Here is a 22,985-nt window from a genome sequence, read left to right on the forward strand (position 1 = left end):
CGTACACACGGGCGGACTGTTCGCCCAACTTTGTCCGTCCAACAGTTTCGGCAAACAGTCCGCTCAAAATTAGCATGGACGGACATGGCCACACACGACGAACGAACAGTTTGCTGAAACCGTGCGCGATGACGTGAACGGCACGTACGACGGGACGAAAAATACGACGTCCTATACACTGCATTATAGCTTTCGGCGTGAAAATCCTTTCTGAGCATGCGCGCAACTTTGTTTGACGAACAAGCCTACACACGAGCGGGCTGTTCGCTGAAACAAGGTTTCAGCGGACAGTTTTTCGGAAATTCCGAAAAACCTTGTCCGTCCAACTGTCCGCTGAAACTGTCCGCTGAAAGCCCACACACGAGCGGACTGTCCGCCCAAACACTGTTCAGCGGACAAAGTTGGGCGAACAGTCCGCCCGTGTGTACGCGGCCTTATGTGTATTAGGAAAGCGAGGTATTACTATAGTATATATGGGGTAAAAGAAGAGGTTCAGGATCTCATAGAGTTTGTTAGAAGTAGGCAGAAACGAACAGTAAGTTAAAGAGGAAGTAAACCCTGATGGGTTTACTTCCTCTTTTTTTCCCTGCAAAGGTAAAGCATAATGGACTACTATGCATCGCATAGTAGCTCATTATGTGTCACTTACCTGACACAGGAGCCAGCGAAGTCGCCGCTGTCACCTGTAGTCCGCCGCATTCATCTTGGTTGTGGCGTCTCTCGCAGCTCCGACGAATGACAGCGGAGAAGCCGCGATGACGTCACTCCCGCGCATGCGCACGGGAGTCGCGTCTCGGAGCTCCGACGCTGCCATTCGCCGGAGCCGCGATGACGTCACTCCCGCGCATGCGCACGGGAGTAGACAAATTTGGCAAATCCATTCTTGGACTTGCCGCATTTAGTGCGCCTGCGCGCCGCTGTCTACGGCGCATGCGCCGTAGACAGCGGTGCCCATTTTCGGGCAAATATCTCCTAAACCATATAGGTTTAGGAGATATTACTTGGACCTACAGGTAAGCCTTAATCTAGGCTTACCTGTAGGTCAAAGTTGTTTGGAAGGGTTTACTTCCATTTTAACACAAGAGGGAAAATCTCCCAATAGCAATACTTGTTCCAGTGCTTTTTGCTGTATCTACCTTAGAAGAAGTGAAGAAAAATCTCCCCAGTGGGACACAAATGACAAAAATAAGCCTGAGCAGGTTTAAACCTTTCCGGTCTATCAGAAAATGTTAAAGTTTTGACTTTGAACATACTTTAACTTGCAATTGGTTTCACTTAAAAAATCAGAATTCGTGGAGTCTGATCTGCTTTACACTTTAGCCTTAAAACCAACTACAATATGGTATGTTGGTGTTTGCATGCAGCCATCGGTGTATTGAGCAGGCTTTATGTGGACTAATTCCAAACACTACCAAACACTTTTTAGTCCACACCTTATCCATGTACTTGTGCAGTTGCTATTGTAAGTTAAATACAAACACTCCGTGCAATTTTTAACTCCTAAAAATATAATCCCTGGGATTCATCAAGACTGATGCAGACAGATTTTGCTCAAGTGTCTCCAATGCATTCTGAAAGTGGTGCAGCATGAGCCAAATTCATATACTTGTCTCGAAGTTGTAAACTTTGACTGCACGAGACCCTTTTGCAAAATCTGATTGAGCCAGTTTCTCTCACCAAAAGTTAGTTAATATTAAATAGCTCCACTTTCACAGAATACAAACTGTTAGTATTGTATTTTGAATTTGGCGCATTTAGTGTGCCACAGTGCAAAAGTTTCACATTTTAGAACTACTTGAACTTGGTGTACGAGTCGCAGTCAGCATCAAAAATGTCGCAGATGCTTCTGGAGTTTTGGCGCAATACGTTAACGAGAGGGATTAATACCAGAAAAGTGGGACAGCAGCTTTATTGAATTTCCCCCAATGTCTGTAATTGCCCTTACAGGAGGTAGTGTGATGCACGGCACACTCCAGTAACTATTCACGTCCTCATTCTGGTTAGACCTTTTTATCATGTAAGAAATGGAGTGGATACAATTACATTAAAGTGTTTGTTAACCCCAAAACATATATATACAGATCCTGGTACCTTTAAAGCAGATTACACAGCACAATGCGTGTGTAATCTGCCCCCCTCTAAACCTGTATAAAAAACCTCCCTTAACCTGCCACTTCCTGTATCCTATCTCTATACTGACCACGAAAAACAGGGCTGCTCAGCCCTGACCACCGTGGTCAGAAAATGTGTCCCTGAATCATACACTGCTGTCCCCTCTGCTCTCCTCTCTCCCCCAATCTCACCCCCTCCTTCCTGCATGTTATCTCCCTCTCTGTATCTGTCCACGCCCCACCCCCCACCGCTTTTCTTGAAAAATAAAAGGTACAATTGTCACTGCCAGCCCCTCTATTAGAGGCTGGCATAGCATACTATGTAAGTAGTTTTTAAAAACGAGCGTTGTTAATAACGAATTTGAGCTGTCTTCAGGCCAGCCGTTCACATGACATTGTGGGCGCTTTACAGCTACGAGACAGAGCTTCTGCGGAGGAGGCGAGCGGCCGCGTGATCTCCCCGGCTGATGTCAAAGGGAGATCATGGCTCCACCCGCAGAAGACATCCAACAGAACTTGCACAAGCAAAAGTCAGTTATTTAGGGATAAATTAAATAAGGTAAATTCAGAATCTAATATTTGGTGTTAGGAAACCATAGCATGCACATTTTGTCCAGAATAGGTTGTTGATGAATATAGTGTTATGCAGCCTTTTTTTTATTTTTTTTATCAAATATTGCTTTATAAATTTCTGAGTGTAGCTCTACTTTTGCAGTCAAATTTGAGAAAACCTCACTATGTTTGGTATGTGCTCCTATTCACACAGCATACAAAAAACAATATATGTATTTCTTACATTTTAATTGGCTTGTTTAGAGCAGGCCTCGGGCAGACTGCAAGCTATTCTGAACAGTTTTTTTTTAAAATGAAAGAACACTCCAAGCTATCCCCGCTGGCAAAGGAGGACATCCTGATTTTCGCCTTGTTCACATATAATGCAGAAGCCAAGCTTGTAAATCTTTAAAGCCTAGTATACATGGGCTGAATGTCAGGTGGCATCGGCCAGTTCAAAAGAAACCGACCCATATTTGGCCTGTGTGTACTGCAGCTGGTCCGGCTTTTGTCGAAGGGGCATGACCGAAAATGGTCTGCCAACCGACTCCCGTTCAGCGCATTCAGAAAGTGGTTGAGAGCACTGACTGGAGTGTTTTGGCAGGGGGGCTGTCCCCCTGTCAGAACACAATAGAACAGCAGAGAGATCATAGTACTAAGGTCAGATAGTTAGTACATCAGCTGCTCCTGGCTGTCAGGGTTTATTTATTTATTTTTCCCATTCAGCCCTGCTGGGTTGAACAAAAAAAACTACTAGCGTGTACTAGGCTTAAAGGGGTTGTAAACCCTTAAGGTTTTTAATCTTAATGCATTCTATGCATGAAGGTGAAAAACCTTCTGTCATTCAGCAGCCCCCCCTCCCCATATACTTACCTGAGCCCTGTGTTTCCTACGACAGAAACGAGCACACCAGCTCAGGCTGGTGTCTTGTGTTCTAATTGTTTATATTGATATTCACCTTCTGGTTTATGTTTATATTGATAGCAACACAGCCATTGGCTTCCGTGGCTGTCAATCAAATCCAATGACATCGGGGGTGGGGCCGAGTCCAGCTTTCTGTGTTAAGAGACGCATAAGCAGGACATGGGAATGCGCCCGCACAAATGTCCTGAAGGAGAGCGCTTCTCCGATGGGGCACTTGAAAAGAAAAGGAGCCAGGAGCACCGCTGAGGGTCGGGCCACTCTGTGCAAAACCAACTGCATACAGGAGGCAAGTATGACATGTTTGTTTTAGAAAAAAATAAAAAATAAAACCCTGAACCTTTACAACCCTTTTAACTCTGTATTAGGACAGAGAGTGTTCAAATCTATGATAAACATTAAAGTCTTTGTAAACAGCTGAAAAAAAAAAATCCTGCAAGACAAAGGCATCCCGTCTAGTATATCATCACAGCGCTCAAACACCCCCCTCTCCCCAGCTGCCACTTAAATAATTGAATATATCTCTCAGAAGGTGAAAAAAGGAAAACTAACAATCACAATACAAAAAACACCTTGTGGCGCTACAAAGAAAAAACACTGCTGAATAACAGTGTACTACAATATCCAAAACTGAGCTGCGTGAAAATTATAAACGCATGTGCATAAATACAGTACAATAAACATTAAAGTAAATTGTGATTTAAATAGCAATCAAAAAAATCGCATAAAAGTGATAAAGTGAATATGTGACAAAACATAAATAAAACAAATCAACAAAATATTTTCTGCTACAAATAGTGCTCTAATAGCAATGTGCAGTTCCAAAAAATATTTGTTCTAAAAAGTTCGATATTCAATCAGACACAATTATTGTCTAATAGAGAACAATAACTGATGGTAGCATTAGTTCAAAAAACTCCTTTTCCAGTGAAAGTTCTATACCAAAGTGTCCATAAAACGCAGAGCCTCCACCGCACCCTTGGTGTTCGTGCCCCCCTTGTTTAGAACACTCACCCGCAGTATTGCCCAGCACTCTCGTGTCGGGCAAAAATCGCTTATAGTGTATACAGATGATAACTGTTTCTCCAGCCAACTCTTGTGAAAGACTTCGCAGCAGAGGGTAATCAATTAATATCTCAGAGTTACCTCAGGGAAACAAAGAGACTTCCCATAGTGCAAAATTGCAAAACTATTTTTCTCAATTAGGAGATCCTTCACTCATAGGCATTGGTGAGCACACTGGAAGCAAGCCAAGTTCATATCAAAAAGCACCGTCTCTATATAAGGTAGCTGTCTTGACAGCTACCTTATATAGACGGTGCTTTTTGATATGAACTTAGCTTGCTTCCAGTGTGCTCACCAATGCCTATGAGTGAAGGATCTCCTAATTGAGAAGTGCAATGTCTATTTGAAGTGCCTGCTTTTAATTGGATCCATGTGAGTGTGATTTTAATCGATTGTTTTATTGAGATTAAAAAAAGTTTTGCAATTTTGCACTATGGGAAGTCTCTTTTTGTCTCCCTGAGGTAACTCTGAGATATTAATTCATTACCCTCTGCTGCGAAGTCTTTCACAAGAATTGGCTGGAGAAACAGTTATCATCTGTATACACTATAAGCGATTTTTGCCCGACACGAGAGTGCTGGGCAATACTGCGGGTGAGTGTTCTAAACAACAGGGGCACGAACACCAAGGGTGCGGTGGAGGCTCTGCGTTTTATGGACACTTTGGTATAGAACTTTCACTGGAAAAGGAGTTTTTTGAACTAATGCTACCATCAGTTATTGTTCTCTATTAGACAATAATTGTGTCTGATTGAATATCGAACTTTTTAGAACAAATATTTTTTGGAACTGCACATTGCTATTAGAGCACTATTTGTAGCAGAAAATATTTTGTTGATTTGTTTTATTTATGTTTTGTCACATATTCACTTTATCAGTTTTATGCGATTTTTTTTTTTTTTGATTGCTATTTAATCACAATTTACTTTAATGTTTATTGTACTGTATTTATGCACATGCGTTTATAATTTTCACGCAGCTCAGTTTTGGATATTGTAGTACACTGTTATTCAGCAGTGTTTTTTCTTTGTAGCGCCACAAGGTGTTTTTTGTATTGTGATTGTTAGTTTTCCTTTTTTCACCTTCTGAGAGATATAAGACAAAGGCATAATGTTCTAGTATGTTACACACTAGTGTAACTCTGAGAGTGCTGACACCTTCTCCCATTTCGTCCGGGGTGCACAGGGAGCCCTCCGTTCCGGCAAGAAGCTCTGAGGTTCCAGCACTGAACGCTGACCCTTCAGAGTGAATGCGCCGCTGGTGCCAGCAGTGGCATGCAGGTTGACTATCTCCTAAACCGTGAAGGTTTAGGAGATATTCATTTTACCTCCAGGTAAGCCTTATTATAGGCTTACCTGTAAGTAAAAAGAACAAAGGAGTCGTTTACAACCACTTTAACTCCCCAGCCCACTCTGCATAGCAAGGGAAAACTTTTGTTTTGGAGCCTTTAGAAAAGAGCAAGTAAACTTAAAACGGGAGTCCGCGTTTATTTATTTATTTTTTTTTTTAAAGCCGGCAGCTACAAATACTGCAGCTGCTGACTTTTAAAATAAGGACACTTACCCGCCCAGCGCGCCCGCGATGTCGGCACCCGAAGCCGATCTCTCGATTGTCTCTCGGGTGCTGCCGCCGCCATCTTGGGTATGGGAATCAGGAAGTGGAGCCTTTCGGCTTCATTTCCCGGTTCCCTACTGCGCATGCGCGAGTCGCACTGCGCAGGTCGCTGCCTCTGGGATCTTTGTGTTCCCCAGCAGGCAGCGGGGGACTTTCGGAAAGGGGCGTAATCTATGCCCCTTTCCGCAGAGAGCTATCCCGGAAGTGGGTGCAGATACATGTACTGTAGGATTCCAATGAGCAGAAGGTCCACTTTAGGGTGGAGCTCCGCTTTAAGCAGCAGTTGTTAATAATTTTTAAAAGTATGCTATCTGGGAACGTGTAACAAATATAGATTAGATGTCATCTCAATTTGGCTGCATGAATAGAAATACACTTCACGATGTTTTGGTGTATTCTCACTTACCATGTCGATGTAATTTGGGAAGTTTTTTTGGGTTAGGTGGATTATAGTATTTGGGACCAGGGCTGGTTAGAAAGCTAAGGCACATTATAAACTTATTTTCTTATCGGTGGCAATAGATGTAAAAAGTTATTTTGGAGCTCTAAATTAGACCGGCCCACTTGTATATCTCAAGTTATACTTCTATATGCCAACTTTAGTTTTTAAAGCTGACCTCCAGGCAAGCTGATTAATACATGATGAAATGCATACAGTATATAGGAGCCGTTTTACATGCCAATGATTTGTATTTGTCTATTTCTAAGATTTTTACAGCTCAGCCACACAGCAAAGATCTGTCTGTCAGAGGAGACCTGATTTTTCTCTGCTGTGGTGAAGTATCGGTCACAGGTCATCTTCCTGCCTACACCATGTGTCTGGACAGTCAAGGGAGAAGCAATAGACTAAATGAGCTCATCTTGTCACTCTGCTCTCTCCCCTTATCAGCATGTTTGTTGGCATATGATCACTGGAGCACAACTCACATGCCCCTTGTTCTGCTCCTGCTCTTTCAGCCTGTACTGTAGACATTAATACCAGGCCAAATTCAGGCTCGTTGATTATGTAGTAATGGCATACAGAGCTGCATTAAAATATATAGAATATCTCTGCCTGTAGTTTAGCTTTAAATGTACCCCCCTCAGAAACCAAGATAATTTTATTCTGTTTGTCAGGAAGAAATACATTTTTATACATAAGTGCCACTGGGTTAAAAGAAAATTGGGTAGGGGCAAAAAAAAAAAAAAAATGCATCTTTATGCAACCAGTCTGATTGTACGTGCCATCATTGACAGCAATTGAAAAGGCTTAAAAGTGTTGATTGTGAGGTGTCATTTTTAGAGTGGACTATGATTCCAGTTAACCAAAGATTGTAAAATGTCAGTCAGGTTTTTAACTGATATTAATTTGATGGGTAGATGCTGGCTTGTCGATTTGCTCCATTGGCTTCTTTATTACCAGAGTATGCTGGTGGTGAAAGCTCCACCTACTTATGATGGCCATTATGAGTGCATTTTATTTTCTGGGTGCAGCTGGAATAGTAAGACCTGAAGTTTGTGCTACTTCTGCTGCAGGTGTCCATAAGACAAATGGAACCAATGGATGATTCAACCAGTTGGAATCTACCTTAAGCTGGAATATTGGTTTCAGGTGGAGTGGCCTTGGCTGTGCCAAAATTACATCTGCTTTAAAATCTAGTCTTGGGGGGGAAAAGTGAAAATCCTCTTTGTGGGGCTCCTTCTGCATTGCAAGGGTTATGTCTAGGGGACAGAAATGCAGTTTTACTTGCCTGATTCACCGCTCCCCAGAAGATGATGGTCCTTGCTCCACTGGTAGATGACTTGGTTGATTGTCCCTTTGTGTCCTCAAGTCCAATGTAGGGCTTTGAGCCCCCTACATCAGCCTTGAGCTTTGACCACTGGATCATTGGGGAGAAGAGGCTGCTGGGACCAGTCTTGCAGCATGAAGGACCCTGTGGGAGCGGAGAATCGTGTAAGTAGAAGTGCTTTTCCTGGTCTTTTAGGCCTAAAAGAGCAGTTACTCCTTGCAGTACAGGAGCAGCTCTACTGCAAAAGAGGATTTTTGCTTTCTCCTCAGTTCAGCTTTTAACTGAAAAACATCAGTATATATTATGTACAGTGACACCAGTTTACATGCAGCACTGTACTAAACATAGTACAAGTTAAGGGATTTCAAAAGATATTGTGGAAAGATAGTTCACTGGATAATTTGTACATAATGAAGAATACTGGCCAGAAGAGAAGACCATAAAAGTGTGTCGCTTTCTCATGCCTGCTTCTGTTCCCTTCCTCTCCTTTGCCTTGGCATTCTTCCTAGCAATAAAATGCCTGTTGACTATTTGCTGTGTGAATTGAATCCCAGTACTGACAGCCTGCTTAAAGTTTCACCCCCAGAGAACTCTGAAACCCGAAAGGTGGTGGAGCAGTTGGCTCGATTTGTAGCTGAAGGGGGCAAAGATCTTGAAAAAATGGCAATGGAGGATTACAAAGATAACCCAGCGTTTGGGTGAGTAGTGAAAGTTTTTTGTGAAGAATGTACATGGATGGGTGCATGGTGTGTGTGTGTGTGTGTGTGTGTTTGTTTTTTTTTTTTTTTTCTTTTTTTTACTCTTTTACATTATACATTAAAAACATATGATTAGGCCCTGGTTCACACTGACTGCGGAGATGAAGTTCAGCTGAATGATTCCCGCATGACAGTCACGACTTTGGGGGGTGATTTCAGAGCCATCTGTGTGGGTTTCTGCACAGATGTCAATAGAAATCGCATCGGCAAAAGTAGTACAGAACTACTTTTGGGAATCAGTGCGGCATCGCACCAAGTCGGACTCTGCAACTGATGCTTATTTGGCATGCGATTTGACATGTCAAATCACATGAATGTGAACCAGGGCTAAAACTTGTTGGGGTCGGTTTATGATGGCTGAAGCAGAAAGGTGGACAGTTTGCTGATGGCAACCATCATCTTTATTTCTGACCAAAATGGAACAGCAGCTCCATGTTTTGGTCAATTTCTTTTTTTTTTTTATAATTGTACACCTTCAATATCCATAATCAAATTTTCTAAAGAATTACATTCTTTTTTTTTTTTTTTTTTTTCCCCCACATGTTCAATTTTAAACATTCTGATCTATCTTGGTTAAAGACAATTGGTTTGTAAAAATTGCAATTTCACTGTCGTTTTAAAGCGGGAGTCCGCCGTTTTTTTTTATTTTATTTTTTTTAAAGCCAGCAGCTACAAATACTGCAGCTACTGACTTTTAAAATAATGACACTTACCCGCCCAGCGCGCCCGCGATGTCGGCACCCGAAGCCGATCTCTCGTTCGTCTCTGCCGCCGCCATCTTGGGTATGGGAATCAGGAAGTGGAGCCTTGCGGCTTCATTTCCCGGTTCCCTACTGCGCATGCGCGAGTCGCGCTGCGCAATAAGGATGGTCCCCGCTGTCTCTGGGATCCATGTGTTTCCCAGCAGACAGCGGGGGACCTTCGGAAAGGGGTGTCGATTCTGCAGATAGCTATGCCGGAAGTGGGTGCAGATACCTGTACTGTACAGGTATCTGCACCCCCCTCCCCCCTGAAAGGTGCCAATTGTGGCGCCGGGGGGGGGAGGGTTCCAATAACAGGAGGCTCCTCTTTAGGGTGTACCTCCGCTTTAATCTCCGCAATTAGACATAACCTGCAGCCATGTCTCGCACTGCAGGTTGCAAATTCAAATGGTCGGTGATCTTATCCTGTCTTCTGATCCATTTGCAGGCTCAATCGGTGCATATCTGTGTTTTGTTTACAATGTTCAAATCAATGACCCATCAGTTTGGGCCTTCAAAATTTAGAGCAGTCCCAGAAGCTTAGGCCCCTCACACGGATGGACTGTCTATCCATTTTTCTTTCTCCGTCAACAGATGATAATACATTCCTATGGGCAAATGGATGACCATCTGTTAACATCCGTTTCCATTTTTACCTGTTTTTTGTTTTTTATACATACAAGGCTATGTCCAGATCCGTCAAAACGGATATTAACTGACAATGTCCGTCAATGTCCGATCAGTTAGGCTCCGTTCACACAGGGGGCGATGCGAGGTGACACGACTTGCCTCGCCGCGACCTCAGCGGCGACTTGCAAATGACTTCTGTATAGAAGTCAATGCAAGTCGCCCCGAGGTCGCCCAAAAGTAGTACAGGAACCTTTTTTCTGAGTCGGAGCGACTCGAGTCGCTCCTCTTAGAACGGTTCCATTGTACAGAACGGGGGCGACTTGTCAGGTTGCGGCACGGCAAGTCGTGTCGCCCCCCTGTGTGAACCGGCCCTAAAGATCTGTTTTGAAGAAATAAAAAAAAAAAAAAAAAAATAACTTTTATTTTAAAAGGGTTATGCAGAATAATAAAACTATTTTGAGTGTTTTTAACAATTTTTAGTGTTGTGTCTTTTATGCTATCAAAACACAATGAAATAACCAAATTAATAAATTTAAATTATATATTAAAGGCACAGAAGCTGCTTGTCAGAATGTTTATACTGAAATAATAAAAATCTTTGATTTACAATTTTCTACCAATACCAACAAGAAATGTTTGTTTATCAGTGCTATTTTGAAGACAAGTGATACAAATGATATTTCTTAAAAATAAATATTTATTAACTAAAAATACAGGGCTAAATAATATCCGGTATAATTTGTGATAAAATTAATTAATGGATATACTTCTACATATCAGAATATATGATGATTCAGATAATATTCACAGTTAAGCTCTTATAATTACCACATTTCAATACTTGAATGATACTGGTACTTTTAAGTCTTGGTAACTCTTAGTGAATATCTTCCCGTGTCTTCATGGGCTAGTGTAAACCATCTTGTTTACCTTCGCTACGGTATGATCTCTTCTCAAAACAAACAGACCTTCTCACTTAAGGCCCGTACACATGATCGGACTTTTTGACAAGAAACATGCAAATTAGCTGCTTTGGAGCAACATCCGACCGTGTGTACGCTCCATCGGACGAACTTTTTCGTTGGACTTTTGTTGGCAGTGCGAACGGACAAACTTTTTGAAAACATAAGTCCGATGGAGCAAAGTCTGATCGTGTGTACAGAAAACCATCGGACTTTACAAACACGCATGCTCAGAACCAATGCAAAAGATCAGACAACAATACAGAAGTTGACCAAAGGTGGCGCTGGAGTCCTCTTTTGTAGTGTTGTCAGCATGTTGAAACGTCACTACGTTCATGTTTGTTGCCTAAAAAGTCAGATCGTGTGTATGCAATACAAATTTTCAGGCAACGCCCTTTGTACAAAAGTCCACGGGAAAGTTTGTACAAAGTCTGATCGTGTGTATGGGGCTTTACACTCTTAAATGTGCACAAACAAAAGTTGTTATATTGTGCACAGCTTGATAATTTAATCAAGAATTATTGTTAAATTTAGAGTGAATTTATTTTACACATATCTTGATAATAAAACCATTGTACCAATATTGGCTTTAGCTTTATAAAGACAGTCAAACTGTGTGTCTTATTAATATTTGGAATATAATTATTTCATATTGCAATTAAAAATAATGCAACTCCAATTTGCTTTGCCATATATTTAAATGGTCTTAATAATGTATATGCAAAAACAATTCAATTACCAAAAAGGTATAATATGGAAAGGTTAATACTTTGCCATTACTTTAAGAAGTCTGTCCGTTTGAGAAGATTCTGTTATGATGATGATGATGAGTCCCCCAGGGGGACCTCTTCCAACCTCCCAACATTTCTATGTCTTTCAGTGAGGTATAGACAGCTCCCTGGAGATCTTTCCTTCAGCCTCTATAGAGATGGAACTGTTCAGCCATCCTCCTTTCTCTCTTCCATCAGACCTCTCTCCTGCTATATTTGTAGCTACTTTTTATCTAACCCTAAAAATGGGTGTGGCTCACAACTATGTAATTTGATGATGTCATATGACAATGGTGTTTATATGTTACCTTGACAATCATGACCAACACCATTTTGAATAATTAACAATTTCTGCCTCTTAGGGGCAGTGTTAGATCAGAAATTACTTTTAATGTGATTGACATGACCTTCTGACCTTGGCTTAGCAAAACACCATTAATTGTCTAATGGTTTACAATCAAGTGTCACTATCTCTGGACACACTGGCGTTGGCTTAAATATATGGGTTGAGAAAGTTACCCTACATCATTAGTTGGGTTGTAAGTGCCATGAAAGTGAAGTCATTATTCTAACGATAGCTTAACAATTATACATGAACATTTCCATTAAATAGGATACCATATTTGCAACCTTATAATATGTATGTAGTAAACAGGTTTATATGTAAATAATTAATACTGATACATTGTAGACATATTATAAAAGAAAAACCTTATTTAAAATGCATAATACAATAGGAATTGTGAATAAGCCCTCTGGCTTCGTTCATGCAAAGATGATTCCAATGCTCATGTGAACACAAGAGCCTCTAACCATTTTCTTATCTTGTTTATATTACTTAGGCCTCTTTCACACGAATGATCCGTTCAAGTCCACCTGTCAGTTTTTTAGGCGGACCGGAACGGATGCTCCATAGACCTTTATGGAGCTTCGGATGTCAGTGGTGACATGTCCGCTGACATCCAACCCGCTCCAATCTGAAAAAGTGTGACGGAGGAAAAACCTACTTTTCCATCCATCATCGGATCGGGTGGCGACGGACTCTGCGGTCCGTCATCATCCGATCTCCCATAGGGGTACAATGAGCAGAAGTTCCACTTTTGGGTGGAACTCCGCTCTAAAGTATAACTAAAGTAAAAAAAAAATGTTGTTTTAGTTTTGAACAGAGTGGAGAGGGATTAGAATCCTGTCAGTTCTCATTGCTATCTGTGCCCGTTAGGAAGATTCACCCTCTCTATTTGTTCTGTTTATCTTTATCATTGAATGTAAATGAAAATTCTAATTTTTGGGTTGTTCCCATAAAAGCAATATAGGGAAAACCTAGTGTGACTTTTGAGTGCAGCTTTGATCCAACTTTACACTCTCTCTGGATCAAAGTTGCATCAAAGTAGTGCAGGTGCCTTTTCAAAGTCAGTGGTTCTCAAAGTTCCATAGATGGGATTGGGTGCCATTTAAAATCAATGGTCACAGTGCCATGCAGAAACAACCACGGGGTTGTACACTGTAGAAAATCTGCAGCATGTTGCATTATAATCTATCTTACAAACATAATCTCTCGCTCTCTCTATCGCCCCCCCCCCCCCCCCAAAACAAGGCAATGAAGACGGGGGAGAGATCAAGTTCTATGGGGGTGGGGCTGGAATGGAAGGTCCAAGAATGACCAACATTTTTTGCAGGAAGTGAAAGACAGCTGGGCAAATTCAGATAAAAGGAGATGGCGTTGTCGGTGAAGAACAGGGAGAAGCTGATTGGCTTTGATAAAGGCTTTCTAAGCTACACAATCGGCTTGCCAGAAGATGAATAAGATCAAAGATAACAATATTTAACATACTATTAATAGAGGGGGAAAAAAAAATTTTTTGGCTGGACTTCCACTCTAACTGTGTATTTTGCTAAAAGCACTGATTGTGAAGCAAGCAAACAAATCCATTATTTTCTTACAATACTGTTTAAATATAGGATCGGTGTGCAAAGTCGACACTCGTAATTTTATTTATTGATCCTTTTTCTAGGTTCACACCTGCTTTGATAAATTTTAGGTCAGATTTATTGCCATTTTGAAGCACTAGATTATATCACTGGAGCTTTCATTTTGTTAATCATTACTGGTATAATTTTGCAGTGATTGATGATGATAGAATGCTGTATGCCTAGCTGACCAATTTTTTTTAAAATGTGTGTATTCATGGTTGTGAATAGTCAAAATATATGCTTAAAAAAAGCCTACTCATTGTGCGCACACTCCAGGGAATTCACTAAGCTCCCTTTGCTATTATAATGGCGCTGGAAACTGTCAGGTGTGGCGTGCACCACATTAAGCAGATAGACAGGTTTCAGGTCTACCTGCACCAGTTTCTATTTTAGAGTGACTTGGAAACTAGCGCAGATCTGCCTCTACATAACAGGCAATATGGCAGTTTTCCATATAGAATACTGTCGCAGATTGCCACTAGGTGTGACTTTGTACGAAATGTGAGCTGTCTGCAGCTGCAGAAATATTCAGGGCATGTAGCTCAAAAAAAAAAAAAAAAATGAAATGGACACAACTCCTAATTTAACAATGGGGACACAAGAAAGAGAGGAGGGTTGTTAACACTGTAGTCCCTGCTCGTGTAGGATAATCGCTGCACAGGCAGAGAGGGAGATGTGAGCTGTCTGACCGCTTACATCCCATATGACCAGGTTTCACCTGGCGGGAATCTGACTGTTCTATATGGACAACTGACACATTCCATCTGTTAATTAGGAGTAGACTTGTGCTAATTTATATTTCACTTTGAAACAAACTGGCATAGATGGACCTGAAACAGGTATTTTAGTACGGTTTCACCAAAAAGGATTTATATTATATTTGTTTTTGTGCATTTCTTTTTTTTTTTTTTTTTTTTTTTTTTTTTTTTTCACCCAAAAGCATGTATTATTCTTGCATTTTGTACAGCGCACCATTTATGTTGAATTATTTTGATGTATTGAGATTGTTAGGAGATGAAATAGGAGTATCTAAGTAAGAAAAAAATGTTTGGATGAGCTGGAAATGGTATAAATATTGGAGCTCCTTATTTGTAGGAGTGAAGCTGTGCAATTTCTGCAGTTCATTGCAGGTGTGGATCTTAAATATGCACCCAACACTTATGTTTCAGATGGGGTGAGGGGGTATTATGTGGGTTGGTTATTTAAACTTGCTATGGGGGTCATCGTTCATGAAGCAGTGGACTGGAATAAGCATGTAGATTGTGAGTTCTTCACTCTGACATCTGCATGCTTGATCCTGATCCTGGACCTAATTGAAGTAAGACACAGCCAGGCAACTACTGCTTCTCCAATGAGGCCAGCATTGGCAGCTCCTGTATTTCTCCCACTACAGATTCCCTTTTTAACAACTAAAACATCATGGACAGAAAGTACAGTGGATATAAAAAGTCTACACACCCCTTTTAAAATGTTTCTGTTAAGTAAAAAAATTAGACCAAGATATAAATCGTTTTAGAAACTTTTCCACCTTTTTATAATTTGACCTTTTTAAACTGTACAACTCAGTTGAACAACAAACTGAAATCTTAAGTGTGCACACCCTTAAAGTAATACTTTTGTTGAAGCATCCTTTGATTTTATTACAGCACTCTGGGAATGAGTCTGAATCAGCTTGGCAATATTTGCCCACTCTTCTTTGCAAAAACACTCCAAATCTGTCAGATTGCAAGGGTATCTCCTGTACACAGCCCTCTGCAGATCACCCCCACAGATTTTCAATTGGATTCAGGTCTGGGCTGTGGCTGGGCCATTCCAAAACTTTTAATCTTCTGGTGAAACCATTCCTTTGATTCATATGTATGCTTTGGGTTGTTGTCATGCTGAAAGGTGAAGTTCCTCTTAATTTTCAGCTTTCTAGTAGAAGCCTGAAGGTTTTGTGCCAATATTGACTGGCATTTGGAATTGTTCATAATTCCCTCTACCTTGACTAAGGCCCCTGTTCCAGCTTTGGAAAAATAACCCCAAAGCATGATGCTGCCACCACCATTGTTCACTGTGGGTATGGTTTTCTTTTGGTGATGTGCAGTGTTGTTTTTGTGCCAAACATATCTTATGGAATTATGGCCAAAAAGTTCCACCTTGGTTTCATCAGACCATAACGAATTTTGCTACATGCTTTTGGGGGACTTCAGATATGTTTTTGCAAAATTAAGCCTTGGGTGTTTTTTTTTTTTTCATAAGAAAAGGCTTCCTTCTTGCCATTCTACCCCATAGCCCAGACATATGACAAATAGGGGAGATTATGACATGTACCACACAGCCAGTACTTGCCAAATATTCCTGCAGCTCCTTTAGTGTTGCTGTAGGCCTCCCGACAGTCTCCCTGACAAGTTTTCTTCTCGTCTTTTCATAAATTTTGGCAGGACATCCAGTTATTGGTAATGTCACTGTTGTGCCATATATTCTCCACAGTGATGACTGTCTTCACTGTTTCCCATGGTATATCTAATGCCTGGGAAATTATTTTGTACCCTTCTCCTGACTGATACCTTTTAACAATGAGATTGCTCTGATGCTTTGGAAGCTCTCTGCAGACCATGGCTTTTGCCACATTATTTTTATTTTTTTTACCCCCTCAAAAAAAGAAAAAAAAAAGTGTACAGTTTTAGGTTACATTGGGTTACAGCAGGGTTGTGTGTAGACTTTTTATATCCACTGTGTCTCTTGGAAAGTAAGCCAGGCAAGATCTCTTGCTGTGTGCTTGAAAGATGTTGGTACATTTGAGGCTCTTGTCATATCTCATAAGAGTGAATAATATGGATTGTTGTCAAAAAAAAAAAAAGGTAACTCTTGATCATTGCTTATAGGTTTCTCCATGATCAGAACAGCCCGGAGTTCCTGTATTATAGGAAGAAGCTGGCAGAATGTAAGCAGGATTGTCAGAATCGAGAGAAAGTTGCATCCCGTAATGGTAAGTAGAAAATCCCCCTCACAAGCGCCAACAGTACTTGGATGTACTAACATTTGTGTTACATCACCACATTCAATTGACTGTGGCCTAATAATTGTGACCATTGATGCAGGGGTAGCTATAAAGAAGTCAGAAGCACTTGTTATAAAGCAGAGATTTTCCTGACCGGTTGGAAAAGTTTTGCATGATTGGTTTCTGATACTCTCTCTTTTCTAAAGAGAAATAACATTTTCTGGCATGGATGCTATATCCATTCATGTCAAGGAGGTTAACCCCTTGCCGCCAAGCGTACACAGTTGTGCGTACCTGGCTTCCGGGGGGTATACCGGGATGATGCCCTCACCTGCAGGCATCATCCCGGTACCATTTTTTATTTATTTATTTATTTATTTATTTTTTTATTTTTATTTTTTTAGGGCAGGCGGTTGGCTTTCCAGCCATAACAACCGATGCGGCTAAAAGCTACTCTGTTATGCCGGAGGAGCGGGAGGGGACATCCCCTCCCACCGCTCTTACCGGGGCTCCCGTTCAATCAGGAGCACCGATACATGATCCGATGCCTCTGGCAGCTAGGGAGAGACTGAAATGAAGCCGTAAGCGGTTTCTTTCAAGTCTCCTTGACGTAAACACGGAAGTGACGTCGCTTCAGGTTTACTCGGCTGCTGATGGCGCTGGCTTTAAAAATGTATACAGTATTCCGAATCGCCGAAAACTGCGATTTGAATACTTTGAAGTGTAAAGGAGGGATCGGGGGTTTCTTCTTCTTTTTTTTTTTTTTTAAAGCGCACCCCCCGCCCCCCCCCCCCCCCCGTCAGCTCGCGCAGCAAAGATGCGATCATCAGAGCGAGAGCAATAATTCTAGCACTAGACCTCCTCTGTAACTCTAACCTGGTAACTGTAATTTTTTTTTAAAGCGTCACCTATTAAGAGTTTTAGGTACCGTAGTTCCACGAGTACCGCACATTCCACGAGTGCATGCAATTATAAAGTATGAAATGTTTGGTATCTATTTACTCGGCGTAACATTATTTTTGACATTATGCAAAATGATAATTTTACAGTTTCGTTTTATTTTAAATTCAAAAAGTTGCGTTTAAAACACCGCTGCGCAAATACCGTGTGACATAAAATATTGCAACAATCGCCGTTTTATTCTCTAGAGTCTGCTAAAAAAAATATATAATGCTTAGGGGTTCCAAGTAATTTTTCTAGCAAAAAATATGGATTTTAACTTGTAAACAGCAAATGTCAAAAATAGGCTTAGTCATGAAAGGGTTAACGCATTTTGGGTGAGGAAGTGACATTCAACCCATCATTCTTACTAAGAGCTGCCCATCTACACCCATTGTTTTTCTGTGCCATTTTTCAGTGCCAGAAGATGAAGAAATAAAGATGTTTGCAGAGAAGTTGGCCAGATATGTAGCAGATGGAGGTCCAGAAGTGGAAGCCATTGCCCTGCAGAATAACAGGGAAAATCCTGCCTTTAGGTAATTAGTATTACGGTGTAAGTATAGAATATCTGGGTTAACTTTTGAAATGTTTACTGTTTCTGACTTGTTTTTGAAGTTGGAAGCTTCTGGGAACTCTCCATCATACCAACACCTTATACGTTTAAGCTTATTAACTTCTATCACGAGTGTGCTCACTTTTTAAATATTATATACTCTAGGTGCAATCAAAAAATGAATGCATAAAACAACTATCATAGAATTCATCAAATATTATGCAATTAAATTCATACATCAAAAAAATCATATAAACTGAGTAAAGTGCAAGTAATAAAGTGCTACGTGCAAAAAAGAAGACTCAAAACTCAATTGCCAAAGGCTAAAAAAGCAAAAAGTCCCAAATATGGAATGCTACAAAATTGATATTGTGACAAATTCAAATGAAAAACCTCTTGTGGAAAGCCTTACCCACCAGTATATACGTTCTTTACCAGATTGAGCAGACGTCTAGATTATGGGAGGTCAATCTAGCATGGATGCATTATAGAACAACTGACAGCAGCCCCTTATCAACCACACCATCTAGCTCCAAGACTCCAATGGACCACCTCCAGGATTATTAACCTGGTGATGCTCAAAGCAAATAAAAATACTCCATGGCCCAATATCACAATTTTCTGTAAGTTTTATTTTAAAATAATCCTCACAAGGAAGGGCATGAAACTAACATATAACTCAAAACATGGCACCGACCCCCGACATCGAGCGCGTGTGATGATGTCATGGATAGCTCTGCCCGGTGCATTCCTTGTAAACTTGCGTTTTCAGGAGAACTCAGGACCCATGTAGGCACATAGGCTTATACTTGTGCAGACCATTGATTCTCAAAGTAGAAAGTGATAATAAGCCTGACCGTGTTATTCGTATTTTGTTTTTTTTATTAAACAAAAAACAAAAGCACTCAATGGCAAGACTGAAAATAAAAAAATTGGGTTATGTTCACATGGCATGTCTACCATGGACGATATGCCTCGTCCTTGGAACGTGTGAGAGAACGAAAGTCCAAAAAATATGGGACTTTATGGGCACCGTATCAATGAGTAGCCAAATGTAAAAATTAAATATAGTAATTTATTAAAGAATAATGTTAAAAACATAAAAAATAATAATCCCAGTTTTAGCTAAGCATACCCACCCCCTAAACATAAGTAAGGAGCCTCCAAAACGTAAACCGTGGTGAATCTGTAACATAATGACAAACCTCACCAAACACTGGTAGTGAGCATTTGAAGCTATATCTGTAGAGGGGTGAGTAGCTTCACGCTAGATGGAATGAACTGTGCTCAACATGTTTCGCGTTGACAATTATTGCTTCTTCAGGCACGTGAGGGGTTAATAATGGTTTAAAACCAGAAATCGGGTAGAGCCCCCCCCCCCCCCCGTAGGGAGATATGGAGATGCATGGCAGAGGTTGTAGGGGGCTGGAAAAGTATGATGGTAGCTTGACTATATGTAGTGTTGGATTCACAACCTAAGTTCTCCATCCAGAGTAAGTGCATCTGCTAAGCAAATCTATCTATATATCAATATCCTTTATCGAGCATGCAAAGCCAACTCTTGTTTGTGACGCTTCAAGACAGATGATCAGCCAGAGCCCTCCCAATGGACATCCCTGTCCTCAGCATGTGTGGCTCTGCCTACTCCGCAGATGCACTTACTCTGTAGAACTCAAGCTGTGAATGCAACACTATATATATCCATAGTCAGGCTACCATCATACTTTTCCAGCCCCCTACAACCTCTCCCATGTATCTCCATATCTCCCTACGGGGGGGGTCATGCTTACCAGTGGCTCTGTCCCTCGTTATACTTGATTCGTGCATTTTTTTCTGATTTTAAACCGTAATTAACCCCCAGTGTTTGGTTATGTTTGTCATTATGTTACAGATTCACCACTGTTTACATTTTGGAGGCTCCTTACCTATGTTTAGGGGGTGGGTACGCTCATCTAAAATTGTGGTTATTTTTTTTTTTTTTGATGTTTTTATGATGTTCTTAACATTATTCATTAATTTATTATATTAAATTTTTACATATGTCTACTCATTAATACGGTGCCCATAAAGTCCCATGTTTTTTGGTCTCTTGTTCTTTCAACCCTGATATTAGCATTGTGATTGATTTTCTTTTAATATCCATAGTTCTAAGGAAATGTACATGTATATATGCGAGACCTATGTGAACACTGGACTTCATTCAGCGAATCTCTCCAGCAATGCTCAGGGCAGTATTCCATGAATGCTTTGATTTGCTGACATTTTTCTTAAATATATATTTATTCCTTTTCATCTTGCTAGGCTGATAAAGAGAATACATCACAGAAACTGCTGGTTGTCTGGCACAATAACTTTGAGGATTAGGCTGTGAATCGGTTGAACCTGTAAACCAGTTAAAATGTATGTAAAGCCTAAAACTTTTCTAATGTTATAGGATGGGGAAGATTAGAACTCCTGTTGGGTTTTAACTGCTTTCTGAACCTCTGTTAGAAAGATTTACCCTTCCTATCCTGCTGACAATGGTTTTAGAAGACAGGAAGTGAAGTAAAATCTGTGCCAAAGAAAAATCAGATGGTGTGCTAGTCTTCCTCCTTCTCTACTATAGAAAAAACACTTTTGTTTCTGTTGGAGTGTGCTATTCACTTTCTGCCTAGTAAAACATTGTCCCCAGGACAGGAAGTCAGGTTAAATCTCTCTAACAAAGCCCTGGATAGCATTAGATACCTGATATGGGTTCTAAGAGCCACCCATACCCTCCAAGCTATTGAAATCCTGGAAAAAAGATTTGGACTGACACTTTTGACTCCTCACTGATCACTGTACCCAGATGTAAGCTTCACAGGCTGCATGTCCAGTTTATTATCTAATACTATTCAGATTCAGTGTTTTTATCTCTGTAATTACCAGGTTTTTGTATGATACAAATGGTAAAGGTTACCAGTATTATAAAATGAAGGTGGAAGAATTTAGACGAGCCAAGAAAACCTCTGCTGTCTTTACTGAAGAACCTGAAGTCAAGAGACGGTTTGAGCCAGAGTCTAAATCTACTGTAATGCCTACCCCTGAATCCTCATCGTCGTCATCATCAGCTTCACCACCACAGCAACCCACACAGCAGACAACTGCCAAAAGGAAAAGAAAAAGTCGATGGGGCCCCGAAGAGGAGAAGGTTGAATTGCCTGCTGCATCTGTGGTTAATGAGCCCCCTGATACAAGCCTTCTTTCTGGTGAGAGTTGTGCTAATTTTTTGAATTGTGGCCAGTTCTACCATTTGGGAGGAAAATATATAATCTATATTGGCACATTGTAGAAATGTTGCCCTTCTTTTGTCCTTTAAAAGAATTTAAAATTCACCAGCTACAAATACTGTAGCTGCTCACTTTTAATATATGAACACTTAACTGTCCAGAGATCATGATGTCCTCACCAAAGCCGGTTATTTAATCGGCTTTGGGTCCAGGTACCGGCATCTTTGGGTAAGGGAAACTGGCAGGGAAATCTTCCAGCCTCGCAGCCATCCTACTGCGCATGCACAAGCCACACTGCACTTTGTGAATGCTCCCACAGTCTTCTGGCACCTGTGATGTGTTGCAGAAGGCTGTAGGGGGAAGGAGTGTGGGTGATCTGACCAGAAGTGGGAGCAGGAACCTGTCAAATCCAGGTACCCACTCCCCTCCTCCCCAAAAAGTGCCAAATGTGGCAGTGGAGGGGTGGGAGGATGTAAACAAGCAAAACCTCCCCTTTTTGGGTGACCTTCCCCTTTTAATCCACATAAATTATCCATAGTATGCATAATAACAGGAAAATACAAGGTTACAAAGGTTTGGAGACAGGAAGGTGAACGATTTCAAGGTCAGTTGTGGCTGACATAAAGTAGCAATAGTTAGATTACACTTCAATGGTGCTTCAAGTTTATTGTGTTTACATTTGCAAGACAGAGACAACTGCAAAACAGAAACCAGATCATATCCTTACAGAATAACTTGTGATTTAGTCGATTTAGTGTTTTAATTGGTAATCCATACAAAATTTTCTAAAATAATGTTCTGTTGCTGATATGTTGGTAGGTGAACAAACAACACCGTAATTAGGGGAGACAATAAGAACCCAATATCGGCTCTAACTTGACCACCTAAATGTACACTCCGGTGGGAAAAAAAAAGTGACTGTAAAGTGTTTATAGTTCCATAGTAGGTGAGGTTGAAAAAAGACACAAGTACAACCCACGTGTATGATTATATGTCAGTATTACATTGTATATCCCTGTATGTTGTGGTTGTTGAGGTCCTCATCTAATAGTTTTCTTTAAACTATCGATGCCCCCCGCTGAAATCGCCGCCCGTGGAAGGGAATTCCACATCCTTGCCGCTCTTGCAGTAAAGAATCCTCTACGCAGTTTAAGGTTAAACCTCTTTTCTTCTAATTTTAGTGAGTGGCCACGTGTCTTGTTAAACTCTCTTCCACAAAAAAGTTTTATCCCTATTGTGGGGTCACCAGTATGGTATTTGTATATTGAAATCATATCCCCTTTCAAGCGTCTCTTCTCCAGAGAGAATAAATTCAGTGCTCGTAACCTTTCCTCATAACTAATATCCTCCAGACCCTTTATTAGCTTCCTGAGGTCTGGTCCCCAGAACTAGACAGCATA

At 40.8% G+C, this 22,985-nt stretch overlaps 1 protein-coding gene across 1 annotated transcript in view; it reads left to right on the forward strand.

Moving 5' to 3' along the window:
• SUGP1 (SURP and G-patch domain containing 1) overlaps nucleotides 1-22,985 on the forward strand; it is a 79,390-nt gene that overhangs the window by 25,544 nt on the left and 30,861 nt on the right. Inside the window, exons 5-8 of the mRNA XM_077475448.1 lie at nucleotides 8,606-8,729; nucleotides 16,730-16,833; nucleotides 18,203-18,320; nucleotides 21,245-21,564. Of these exons, the coding sequence (XP_077331574.1) occupies nucleotides 8,606-8,729; nucleotides 16,730-16,833; nucleotides 18,203-18,320; nucleotides 21,245-21,564 (666 nt within the window). The remainder of the gene's footprint in view (nucleotides 1-8,605; nucleotides 8,730-16,729; nucleotides 16,834-18,202; nucleotides 18,321-21,244; nucleotides 21,565-22,985) is intronic.

The sequence above is a fragment of the Lithobates pipiens genome, unplaced genomic scaffold (assembly GCF_037356315.1).
Source record: "Lithobates pipiens isolate NorthernLeopardFrog02 unplaced genomic scaffold, aLitPip1_a1.2 Scaffold_13, whole genome shotgun sequence".
NCBI lineage: Eukaryota > Metazoa > Chordata > Amphibia > Anura > Ranidae > Lithobates > Lithobates pipiens.